Source organism: Lepidochelys olivacea (genome assembly GCF_965140295.1).
Source record: "Lepidochelys olivacea isolate rLepOli2 genome assembly, chromosome: 3".
NCBI lineage: Eukaryota > Metazoa > Chordata > Testudines > Cheloniidae > Lepidochelys > Lepidochelys olivacea.
This window is the reverse complement of record NC_140413.1, coordinates 54,739,556-54,752,577: the sequence shown is the minus strand read 5'-3', so window position 1 is coordinate 54,752,577 and position 13,022 is coordinate 54,739,556. Positions and strand designations below refer to the sequence as shown.

At 41.9% G+C, this 13,022-nt stretch overlaps 1 protein-coding gene across 5 annotated transcripts in view; it reads right to left on the bottom strand.

The window, feature by feature from the left end:
* Nucleotides 1-11,777, bottom strand: part of ADGRB3 (adhesion G protein-coupled receptor B3) — a 620,721-nt gene extending 608,944 nt beyond the window's left edge. Inside the window, exons 1-3 of one of the 5 annotated variants that reach the window (XM_084625079.1) lie at nucleotides 10,330-11,777; nucleotides 8,750-8,921; nucleotides 6,876-7,644 (exon numbers count right to left, since the gene is read on the bottom strand). In XM_084625079.1, the coding sequence (XP_084481205.1) occupies nucleotides 6,876-7,629 (754 nt within the window). In that variant the 5' untranslated portion in view covers nucleotides 7,630-7,644; nucleotides 8,750-8,921; nucleotides 10,330-11,777. Of the gene's footprint in view, nucleotides 1-6,875; nucleotides 7,645-8,749; nucleotides 8,922-10,063; nucleotides 10,188-10,329 lie in introns of those variants that run through there. The other 4 variants (XM_084625076.1, XM_084625080.1, XM_084625077.1 and 1 more) reach the window with 4 other exon arrangements.
* Between the last annotated feature and the right edge of the window lie 1,245 nt (nucleotides 11,778-13,022).

The window sequence follows — 13,022 nt, the reverse complement described above, 5'->3', positions numbered from 1 at the left end:
GCCCACCAAATCCACTTTACAGTTAATTAGCTTATTGAAAGACTAAAATATTCAGTTATTGTACCAGTAATATAGACCTGATTCTGCTTCCATTGAGTCAATGGCAGAAATTACATTGACTCCAACAGGAGGATTGAGCCTATAGAAACTACATGCTGCCCATCTTCTTCACATGAGCACTGCCAAACAAGACACAAAATTGAATCTCTGCCACCACAGACTTGGTATTCAGATTTATATAAACTAGTAAATAATTAATCACTAATAATACTGCAGAGTATATCTATTAATTCAGGCTTTTCCTGTGGTGATGGATGATGAGTGCAGGGTTATTCTCTTTTTCAGTGGTGTGAGGAAGATCTTTCAAGGGCTGACCCAAGGTCCACTGAAGTCAGTGTCTGTGCAAAAGTGTGAGTGTATTTTTATAGGCAGACTTTCGCAACTTTAAACAAACAAACAAAAAAATACAAGAAGTAAGATTTATAAGCTGCTAAAATAAAAGGAATGGAAATGATCAATATATTACAGACTAAAATACAATAATTAGCAATAACAGCATGTAATCCTTGACAAAAAACGTAGGTGTTACTAATTAAAAGAGATTATGATAATTAAGTATTTCTTTCACAGAGCTATCATTTACTTCAAAGAATATCTGAAATCAAACTTTCAAGGTTCTGATCGTGAGAGGTGCAGCATCCATTGAAATCATAAGGAGTTGAGTTGCTTATCACTGCCTACTGAAATAACTCATAATAGGCCTGATCCAAAGCCTATTGAAGTCAACAGGAACCCCTTAATTGACTTGTGGGCTTTGGACCAGACCAAGTGAGCAGAAAAATTCATCTGTCATTAATTTTTGAATAAAATAAGCTGGATGCTCATTTTATCAAGAATCAGCCTCATGTATAAAAAAATCACTTCTTTCTTTGTATTTTATATTCTTGGTGAGATGAAGCTACTTGTAAACAACAACATGCCAGGGTAGGATTTTTTGTTTTGTTTTGTTTTTAAATATTTTGTATTAAATTTGATACAAATGTTTATTTAATTCTCCTAGTAACTATCCATGTAAAGCTGAAAAGTGTAGTGTTCCATCTATATTTATCTTCCTATTGCAACTTGCATTCTTAGGTCATGGATGAAAGAACTACTGTACACACACACACACACACACACACACTCTTTTCCTATAAGGCTTGTCTACACTGCGACCTTGTTGACAAAACTTTTGTCTTTCACAGGTACTTAAAAAAGCCCTCCCACGAAAGATAAAAGTTTTGCCGACTGCAAGTGGCATTGTGAACGCGGCTTTGTCGGCAGGAGCGCTTTCCTGCCGACAAAGCTAATGCCGCTCATGGGGCTGGAAGTATTTTGTCTGCAAAAGTGCCAACAAAATACCAACAGAGAGCGTTTACACTTGCTGACTTTTAGCAACAAGGCTGTGTCGACACAGCCTTGTCGCTAAAAGCTGCGTAGTGTAGACAAGCCCAGAAGTAGTTCTTTGTACTGACTCAGTGCTTTGGAAGATAGAATTAGTCATTTTAGTTCCTTCTAAATATCAATCTAGACTGGAATACTAGTTACACATTAAATATTGCATATCACAATATACATATATTAGTCTTATTAGTCTCTATTCTGCCTTTTTTGTCCTGCATGGGCATATTTCCCTTGCTCTAGACCTTTTGTATATTATAACTTTACATTTTAATTCTTTGATGAAGCCATATTATGATATAATACAGAATTATTGTTATATAGTAGCGATCTTGTGTTGGCATTGAGGCAGGTTTCACCAGTACTGCATTTCATTTATTTCTCAAATATGGAAATGAAAATGTTGTCATAGAAGGAAGAGTGTATAAATATTCTGTGTAAACTTTACAAGTAATTTGCACACTTGCATTATTCAGTGGTAGAAAGTGTCACAAATGTGTGAATTTAAGGAGAAGTGTGGTACAATAAGTCTTCCCTTTCTGATGCTCTCGGTATCTTCATGTCTGAAATCAGAATAGAGCCTGCCGCTGATGTGTTCAGATGCCAGTGCATATGCTATTGGAATTTGTGACAAAGTGACCAACACTACATTTCCTGCATACTCAGAAATCCCATTGAAATCATTTCACAGTGGATGAGCAAGTAATGCAAAATCAGGCCAAAGGGCAGCCCTGGACTGCCAATTGCCAAGACCCAATTATTCTGAATGTCTAATCCCCCCCCTTAACTAGAATTACTTTGGAGAAGAGCAGTAAATGCCTATAGTTACTCTATGGCAATAGAGTACTGAAGGAAATTGTTTGTAATAAGACAAGAATGTGGAATAAGATTGTAAACTTTAGTCACTATCACATAAGTATTATAAACCACAAAATAATATATTTTCTTGTAGTAACCATAATGATATAGTCCTGAGCCTGCCACCCTCATTAATGCAAGTTATTCCTGCTGAATGTATAGGGGTGCCTACTCGTGTATGAAACAATTGTGGAATAGGGTCCTATGTGTGTTGACTGAAAACTTGGATGTGTAACACACAAGATCAAGAGAAGAAACTCTATTAGGTCGTTTAGTTCAGTCCACCTCCAGGGCAGGAACTGACATAACAGTATATTTGCTTTGTCAAGTCTAAATAGTAGTAGTGCTACTACTCAAAAGTAGTACTAAGGAAAAGCCTGATTGTACATTACATACCTTCCAATACAATGGATTTGCATCATAACAAAAATGTGACCCATCTTCATGTTGCTAGGATGAGTGACACCAGAGATAATCTATGTATTGCAGAAGTACTGGTTATACTATGTGTTTCCAGAAGTATATTGTTTGGAAGACAACGGGTACAGCTTCCTTGTTTGAATTAGTTCCTCCTATTGCTGAACATCTCCCCCACCCTGTTGGACAAACTACCCATTGTGTGGTTGTCAGGTGAAATACACCAAGCTCTAGGAGGGGAAAATTCTGGCTTTAATCGCTTTTAGTAAGTCATTTAGAATTTTCAAAATAGTGAAAAACTTCAGAGGTGAAAACAGTTGCATTCTTTTCTAGGTTCTTCTAAATGGAGGATACAATATGCTTCTAAATGGAGGATAGGGGGCCCATCAATGGCTTTTAGCCAGGATGAGCAGGGATGCAAAACCATGCTCTGAGTGTCCATAGCTTCTGTTTGCCAGGAGCTGGGCATAGACAACAAACAGATGATTACCTGTTCTGTTCATTCCCTCTGAAGCACTTAGCACTGGCCATTGTTGGAAGATAGGATACGGGCTAGATGGATCATTGGTCTGACCCAATATGATCATTCTTGTATTCTAAATTGTAGTCATAAAGAACAGTTTGGCTTATCACCTCATATGGTCAGACCCAACAGAGGAGAATCTGAAAAACTTGAGAGTACTTATCATAATGCAGAAGGCTGTCAGCCCTTTTCAAAATCTGTCCTATAAAGTCAGCATTTAAATATTTTAGTACTATTATAAACTTCTGAGAATGCTATGAGACAAGAGACAATGCTATGAGAAAGGATTCCAGTGGAAGTGAGGAGCCTCAATACCTTTGAAGATCAAGGCCTTGACGCCGAATCCTGCAAGGCCCTGACCTCATCCCAAGAAATGCTAAGCAACCTCAATTCCCACTAAGTTCTAAGTTAGTACCAACAATAGTTTTGTTAGTGTATCTTACCGCCACAGTTGTTAACAGTGTTTCCCTTTGTCTGGGTTGGTCAACATAAATATTTTTAACAGTGCTGATCTAACCTGCATCAGCTCACCCACAGAAACATACTTGACATCTCATGTGTAGATGTTTTCAGATATAAGTGGCAAAATTCATAATGTTCATTCAAAGAATAATTTACGTTTTGAATCTTAAAATGATGTCACACAGAGCCTATCAATCACAATTTTACATAAAAATATATTTAAGAGACATAGACTTAACTCAGTGGTGAGTCATTGGTACAACTTGTGTGTATGGTTTCTATGTAGAAATAATACCTTTCATGTAGATTATTTATCCATGGGAAAAGCTGGTAAATAAATGCTTTAAACTAAATACAAAATAAGCAGTCTACTGCTATTAAAAGTTACCTCAAAACCTTAATTTTGTAGTTGATAAAATACATTACAACTTTAAGATAACGGTCCAATGAATCAAATCCAATTGTACAAAAGTAATGAAATTATTAAAAAATATTATTCTGTTAAATATCTCAACAACATAAAGTAAACAAGCTGCCATCTACACTGGAAAAAATAAGAATATTTCTCTTTCTACAAAACATTTAGGGAGTTTTCCCCTTTAATAATGAAGTTTAACCTACTAATATAATGATCCAGAAATGACATAAATAGGGTAAGAATTAAAATAAAATATGTTTGAAATTGAAAGACACTTTGAGGCATGTTCTAGACATTCATATTCCAAGATGCAGAAATAAAACATAGTTGTCCCTAGCTTTCTCTCTTCCGTCCACTAAGCACAGTTTGACAAACATCTTTGTTGAGTATATTACACATACATTCCTCTGATGTTCAGCATATTTTGAAAAACCCCTGGACAGATTTTGCAAACATGATTTTGACATCTCTATGCTTGAATTTCTCACCCCTTCTATCCCATAAGATGCAGCAGTCAATGGATTATAAAAATATGGCACGGGAAGTGTCATCTCTTTCATAATTAAAATTTAATTATGTGCAAAATGCAGTAGCTGAGGAATGATACCACAAATGCTCTTCTTGTGTGACCCCTTCAGTCAGGTTATTACTCCTGTCTAGAAAGCCTGGACTTTCTCAGATGGAAAGCCAAGCCTGGGGGCCATGCTAGTTATTGGAGTAGCCTCAAATATGTTTGCCCATTGACCTTTAAAGTTGACTTGTTCAGGTCCATTAAAATGGGGGCAACCTGAACCCCAGGATTGCTATTCTTAGGCCCTTCTCTTTGGCCCAGCAGTTTTATTGCATTCAGTCTCCTACTTTCCTCTGTCCAGAAAACAGCAAACCTATCTCTGCAGTCTCAAATACAACTGCTAGTACTCGTTTAGAAACATGCTGGGAGGCCCATTACAGCCCCTCTAAATCCTAGCGCTATCGTCAGGCGTCTCTCGCCACCCTGACAAGCGAATTCTCAGTAAATCACTCCCACTGCGCAGGCAGCAACTTTGCCTGACAGCTGCTGCCTTTGGAGAAGCTCAGTGAGCAAACTGGACGCGGGGGACTTGTTCCGTTGCTCGCAGGAGTGAGTTAAAGTCCGCAATGCTCCTAACAATTAGCGCCTGGAAACCTTAAGAGGTTCCCCAACCACCGCGCATATTGAAGCCGAGACACTTTCTGCGGCTTAATTGTCTTAATAGTCAGCTTCTAACATCACATTGTTGGGGAAGTTTCTGATTCTAAGGGACACTAATTAGCTTTAAATGATGCTAACTAAATACCATCCCTACCGTTGCAAGGGCTTCTCTGGGACTTTTACAAGAGACAAGCATCCCGGTAATTTAAAATCACTTTGTTTTCTTCTCCCAGCTGTTAACCGTTTGGAAAAACACTGACCCGCAGGACAACCACGGGAGAACCTAGCCCCCCTCGCCCCCGCCACCACCACTTCTTCCCTGTTCCTTCAGTGCCTTTGGCAGTCCACAACGAAAGCGAGCAGTTCAGCTTTTCTTCTCCCACACCACTCGGGCTTGGCTGCCCTTAAAGAAAATCCTCTCCTAACAACGTGTCAATGTTACACTCCTCCACAAAGGCAACTTCTATTAGAGGGGCTGGGAGCTTGGCTCCTAGACAGGGAGCTTTGTGGCCATGCAGAAACCAGGGAGAGAGGAACCATTTCCTGCATTAAAATGCAAGAGCCTGGCTCAGTGATTCATGCCTGTGCAGGGGGCAAATTCAACCCCTCTCAAATAGCTGCCCCCGAGCTCCAATTCCCAGCCAGACGGCGGCTTTTCTCCTTATCTCTAGAGATTTCTCTGTTTTGCATTTCTCATTTGATAACTGTATTTTGACCTCACGTGTCTCCCTTTCCCTACATCTTCCAAACCGTGGTGTGCCCCTAAGATCTTCCTTAATAAATCAGCTTGCCCTTGCTCTGAACAGCAAGCATTGATGGGACCAGAACAGCAGGTATTAAAAAAGACGAAAAGAGAATTTAGACCCTAATTTTTATAATTAGGAGGCTGCTCTGATGACCGGATCCACAGCTTCCAGATCTTCTACACCCTCCCGCTTTTCCAAACTCAAGTGATTAAGATATCAGCCCCGTGTTATTAGCACACGTGCAAAGCCATCATCTCCCCTGGAGCTGGGGCCACCCACGTGTGTCTCTCTACTGACCAAGGGAGCACGTGGGTGACATTGCAGGGTGCAATATGTTTCCCTGAGCCACAAATTGGGGCAGGATTTGCTATTCGCTTGGTACTTGCACAGTTCTGAGGTCAGACTCTGTTGGTGTTTAGGGTCCTCAATCTCTTCCTTGGAAAGTCAAGGAGTAGCATCAAAAGGAATAATATTTTATTGCTGGGTGGTTGCAATAAAAAAGGGAGAACTGGCTCACAGCGTGTCCGCATTATTATAAGTGAGAGCTGAGAACAGCGACAGCTTAAATCCCCATTGAAGTACAAGCTATCTCTTAGTAGGATTCAGAACTGTATGCTGGCGATGAGATTAAATTTAAAATATCCTCCCCCATGTAAGTGGTTTGAGGATGTGTCTACCATTCTCCCTAGCCCTTTCATGGGGGCTGAAGGTTAGCAGACCCCACAACTAGTGTGTAGTGCAAGTCAGTTAAGTTTAAGTATAAACGAGAGGCAAGAGCAGAACCCTAGATAGTGATTTGAGATTAAAATAGACCTTTGAGACCCCATTAGAAACACCTACCTTCTTTTGGCGGCCGTTTAGCTTCTTTGCTAAGGTTGCAGACCTGGGTAGTTTGCAGCTCCTGGGTCAGACACCCCTCCGTCTGCTCATTGAGGGGCAGCACCACATTGCTGAGCAACACCAGGGACTGGTCGTCTATTCCCCATTCTCCCAAATGTTGAGGGCAGGTACATTTTGTATACATGATCCCACAGGACTCGGTTCTCCCGTTCTCGGATTTCAGGCAGTTCTCTAGCCAAGTGCATAATACATGGCAACCAAACTGGCTTGGGCTCACCTTATTCAACACCAAAAACTCAAAGAAAGATTTTTGGTCTTCTTCCTTTTTGTGTAATCCTGGGAAATCGATGGGAAAAACCCGGCGTATCTGAATAAAATTTTTATCATATTGCAGAAATACAAAAGCATTCTTGGAATCGCAGAGCTGCATTATAGAATGGTTATTTTTTAAAAGATCCTTTATTTTTTCATGGGAAAAATGATCAAACTGATAAGCCAAAAGGGAAAAGTTGGAGCAGCTGAAGTCCTTTTTGGAAAATTTCAGGTAAATACTATATTTGGTCGGATCTGGATTTTCCAGCGTCCAAGTGCAGTTTGTAAAGTTTTTAGGAAACATTTCATTTAGAGAATACGATCCATAAATGACCCCCTTCACCAGCGTGGAACACCAGAAGTCTTGGGCAGCATTAAATCCAAACATAACCAGTAGATAGGTGGAAAATATATAAATCAGCAAATTACGAACAGCCTTCATCCTATGTCATTTGGCCTGTAGGAAATGAAATGAAATAAAAATGCAAGTAGAATTCTTCACACATTGAAAATCAAACTCCTTCCAATATTCCAGCCAGCTGTTTTCAAGATTCCAGTTAGAACCTTTCTCAAAAAGAAGGGCAAGTAATTTATTTTTTAACACAAGGAAATTGTTTGATGCTGTGTGAACAGCGCCATCACGTGGCCATCACAACAGTCAAATTTCCTAAATTCAAATAAAAAAAAAACATATTTATTAGATTATTAAGTGGAATGCCCTCAGTTATCTAGCATGTATTTGGCGTGATCTGGAACTATCAAATTTAGATAAAAGCCAGAGACTTTCATCTGGTGGGCCAGAAGAAGGAGTATTTATTTATTTATTAAAAAGTAAATCAACAACCTGGGCACCGTTTATATATATCTGCACAGAATTTCACTAGACTAGATCAGAAAAGCTGGTAACAGCTGTTGTTACATATTATTTTTTTCCTGTTACGTCTGAGAAGTAATTGTGATGAATTACAGCCATAATTTAAAAATGCACAAATTATTATTTGCTACAGATGGAACATTATCTCCCATATGTCTACATGCCTCTGCAGTGGCCACCTGGTATACAAAGGTCTCTGTAAAAAGAAAATCCGGAGAGGAAACACTGAGATTAATATGTGTTAATAAAATCTTGAAACTGTTATCCGGGAAAGAAGTATAGATGGTTAGATAGATGGAAATTGTGGTTGCCTGACATCGCCATTGAGACCAATCATTTTAAAGGCAATCATTTCAATGTGATATAACCTCTTGAAGTAGATAATGTGGATAAGTATATTAGTATTTATAACCAAGGGAGCTGTATAGAGAGCAATGCTATAGTAGGATCTGTGTAACTGACCGAACTGGGTCTCTAAGTTGCCCTTTATTAAGAATGTGTTGTACAGTATGGTTATCTACTGTATTTTGCAGATGTGCGCTTGAATGGTGAAAGATAGATTACATTTTCTCTGCTAGTATCTCCAACTAAAGCTCTTTTATTGGCCCCCTCCGCGGAATCAGCCTTCACATCTTCTGTTCTCTAATAGTGGCCTAGGATAATAAAGTGAACCTTTGGTTATATTTACCTCTGTTATCCAAAAAATAAAACTTGAATGTTTTCAGCTTTAACCTTTGAGAAGTTGCTTATCTCTTATCAATGAGTGTCTTTTCGCTTTCTGTTTACAAGTGTGAGCAGACAAAAGTGATGCCAAGTTAATTTAAAAAACTCTTTAGATTGCAGCCTCTTCCACTGTTGCTCTGTAAACAGAGATAGACATACAGACACATACACAGTTACTGAGTTTTGACGTGTGTCTTTGCCTAGCTTTCATCTCCCCCACCAAATGGCAAGGCATCTTTCGTCCCCCATTGCATAACACAGAACAAATCGGCGGATTAAATACCCTGTAAGAGATTTTTGTATTTCCCAGATTATAATTCAAACTCTAAATCTTGAGATGGGCAAAGCAGCACCAACTCCAACCCTCTTTATAGCTGAGCTTTAAAACAAAATCAGAGCTGCCGCCGGATCTATCCAAACTATTGGATTTTCCCTTTTCCGAAAATGCATCTCACTGAGTAACAAATTCATCCTTCCGGGAAAAAGGTGGAGAGAGCGTTTATCGTTTTTTAAAATAGAAATGTATAGGCAGTTCTGGAAATAATTTCCTCTCTACAAAATTTGCTGTAGCACTTTGCAGGCAATGCAGCCCTGCGCAGTATTATTCAGGATGGTGTAGGCGTTGAAAGCCAATGTGACAATAAGTGTCTAAATGAGGAATTCTACCCATGAAAAACTATTCATTTTATCATCTGGAGACCAAAGAGGGTTTTTTCCTAATTATTTTAAAAATAAAAGCCCCTGACTTTTCCTCTGTGCAATATTTGCAATAGAAAAATAAAGACGTCCGCAGTGCTAGGCTGTTTTCCATGAGGAAACCAAGTCTAATACCATCATTTTAGTTACGTTTGTTCATGCAAACCTATTGAAACAAAATACTACTTTAAATTATCGCTCTCTGCATGAATAGGCAGGATTTCATTTCGTTTACAATAGTGCTAAACACAAAAGTGAAGCTGCTCAGGGGAAGAAGGATCAAGCACTCAGATTAAACAGATCTTTCTTTTCGGGGGAGGGGGGTGAGGTTAAAGAACGGCCCCCAAGGTTTAAGGTTGCCCGTTTTGGAAGAAATATCTTCTGCTGAAAAGCAAACAGGCGTCTAGTTTGGATAATCCCCAACTGATTTTCTAGGTGACACTGTAGTTTGGTCGAACATAGACGGCGCCATCACTCCACTTATTTTTTTCCCCAACAGAAGACCCACTGACTTCCCTTATTTTAACTTCCTATTAAGCTAAGAACCCCCCTTCCCATAAAATTACCCCAGCCATGCACAAACCTCAGGTTTTCTTGGTCTCGCTGGAAATTACTCTCAGGGAAGCAGACCTGTCGCAAGCCAGACTTCTCTAACTTTTAAACGGCAGGGTACAACTAAATGCAGAGACAATTCTGCGTGTGTAGGCTCTCTTTATCGTTCAGCAACAGCCTGTCCTCCGCCTCCTTCGCCGCCGCCGCCGCCTCCTCCTCCCCGGAATCCCGAGCTAACAGCTCTACAGTCATAATCCCGGGAAATGGGAAATGGAAAATGCCCCTGGACACCCTTACCTTCCACTCCGATAGCTGTCAGGCTATTTCTCTAAAACACTAGCGCCACAGGCACGCGTCCCAACAACAGCGATGGAGCGATTCCCCTTCTGTCGGAAGCACCGTTTCCCATTTTCCCAGGCTCAGGTTCAAAACCAAGATTTAAAGGAGAGAAGAAGAAAGGGGGGGGAAAAAACAACAACAAAAAAACACAGGCACAGAGGAAACCCCAGCACCGCGCAAGGCTTTGGCTCCGGATCCACCAAATCCACCATGTGAAGGAAAAGAAAAAGCCCCAAACCAGAGAGACTGCAGGGGGGGAAAAATGGACCTGGCTGAACAGCGAAGGTTTTTTTTTGTTTTGTTTTGTTTTTTTAACTTGAACCAAAGTCTAACCCAACAAACCGATCAGCGGAGATACCAGGCAAGCGATGAGCCGAGAGGAGACCTACAGGATACTGCCGCCCTAACGCAGATGTGGTGGTGGGTTTTGGCTGTTGTTATTATTATGAATATACTTATTCCTCTTTTCTCCCTGCTCCTCCTCCCCCCTCAGGTACTGATGGACGGACAGCGGCCGGGGGGAAAAATCCTTGGCTGGTGATGCCGGCAAGCTGTTTGAATGCTGAGTGAGGAGGGAGTACAGCGGGAGAGCGATAGTAAAGCTCTGTGTGTGTGTGTGTGTGTGTGTGTGTTAGAAAGAGAGCAAGTCAGCGTGTGAGACAGAGAGAGTGTGTGTGTGCGCGCGTGTGCGCGCTCCCGTGTGCGCCTGTGCGCTCGGCTCCCGCCTCGGAGCCCCTCCGGTGGGGTGTGCGCGCCCCGCAGTCCCTCTCCAGCGCGCGGGGGGCGGGGGGGGGAGTGGACTGTGCGCGCCCCGCTCGCCTTCTCCGCCGTGTGTGTGTGTCCGCGCGCGCGCGCGCTGCGCGCCCCGCTCCCCCGCTCCAGCCCGGGCGCTCTGCTCTCCCCTCGCCTTCCTCACTGCGTGTGAGGCTCTCCTCTCGGCTCCAGCGACCGGGCCCGCGGTGCGTTCTGCACGTCACGGCTACTCAAAACCAAGCACGTCCGAGAAACGTTATTTTCTGCGGCGGAGAGGTTTTTCCAGCCTCACTTCCCACCGCGGGAGCTGGCTGCGACCGAGTGTGAGAGAAACTCACAGGCTGCGAGGGAGAAGTACATCCAGCACTTGATCTCCTTCCTCTGGTTCTTTCTTTTAAAGCATAACCTCCCCCCCCCCCCTTCCGCCTCCCGGAGCTGTCAATGTGCCACCGCGATGCAGATTAAGTGATATAGCGCTGCAAGGAAAACACATCTCCTCGCTTTCAAACTGCCGCCTGCCTCTGACTGGAACAATAGCGATTTTCTCAGCGAGGCTGCAATTAACACCTTATTTGTTCCTCGCCAGAGATAGGGCGCCGGTTGGGATCACATTAAATCGCTCAGCGGGGCTTAGTGACCCTGGGAAGCGGCTATTCTCTGGGTTTTTTTTTTTTTTTTTTTAAAGTTCCATCTTAGCGCAGCTGGGTTGGCTGCGTTTCGTTGGCGATGCCCGAGGGCCGCGGTGGACTCTCCGCCTGCTGCCGCTTGGGGGTGGCGGGTTGGAGTGGGTGGCTATGCAGTCAGATGGCCGAAGAGCCCCACCTTTAGCTGCCCCTTGCTCAGGCTGGAGTTTGTAAGGCAAGTGGCCAGATAGCACAAGGGCTCGAGGGGTGGGGGTCGGAATGGAGAATAATGGTGAGCACGGGGCTGTCTCCTGATCACCCGAAGAAACACCTGCTTTGTTGGTGTAGCTCGGTAGAGTTGAGTAAGCTGTCTCCTTCTCTTGTTTCTCTCCCGTTCCCTGTTGGTGAGCTGGGTTATCCTTTGGCTAGTGCCCAGGGGTGTCAGTGAGAGAAAGGTGTCTTATATTCGACATCAGATACATGGTAAGATAATGGGGGGGGGTTACATTTAAATAAGTTTTAGTACCAATCCAGCCCCTAACTTGAATATTTGTTCTGTAACTATCACACACCATTTACATTCTGCAAAGGGAACAAAGCACTTCTCAACACGGTGTGGTCCAACTACATGTTACAATCCCACTCAGTTTGAAAGTTCATATGAAAAATGCATGGTTTTAGATGTACTCTCCGCCCCCTCCCCCGCCCATGGAAGGAACATGAACAGAAGTTTAAACTTCTGGCCACCATCCGAGCCAATCAGTTCTTAACGCAAACTGGATTTTTTTCACCTCACAAAAGACTTGAATTCAAATAATATAGAGGTATACATACATGAATACTTTATACCATTCTTGTAAAAACAATAAAGTGCAAGGTTTGCATGATCTACTCCATTGTATTTATATTTTTATTATTTGTTTCCAAATACAGCAAATATACCAAAATAGCAGGTTCATCATCACACACAAAGTAAATAAAGATGGTAAGATAAAGGGAGGGGAGGGGAAGCAACATGTCTATTTTCAGGGTGTACATTAATCATAGACCTCTAAAAAGTCAGCACAAATTGCTTTTAATTTTTTGGGTATTCCCCTTCTGCAGAATGCCAGTCATTAGTTACCTGCGAGGTCAGCCATATTGCTGAGCCATGCATCAATATTTGGTGGGGATAGATTTTTCCATTTTTGCAAGATTAGCTTTTTAGTGACCAAAGTTGCATGTTGGAACCATGCAGCCCCGCTATCAAGTTATCGCCAGGTATCAGGAATATAT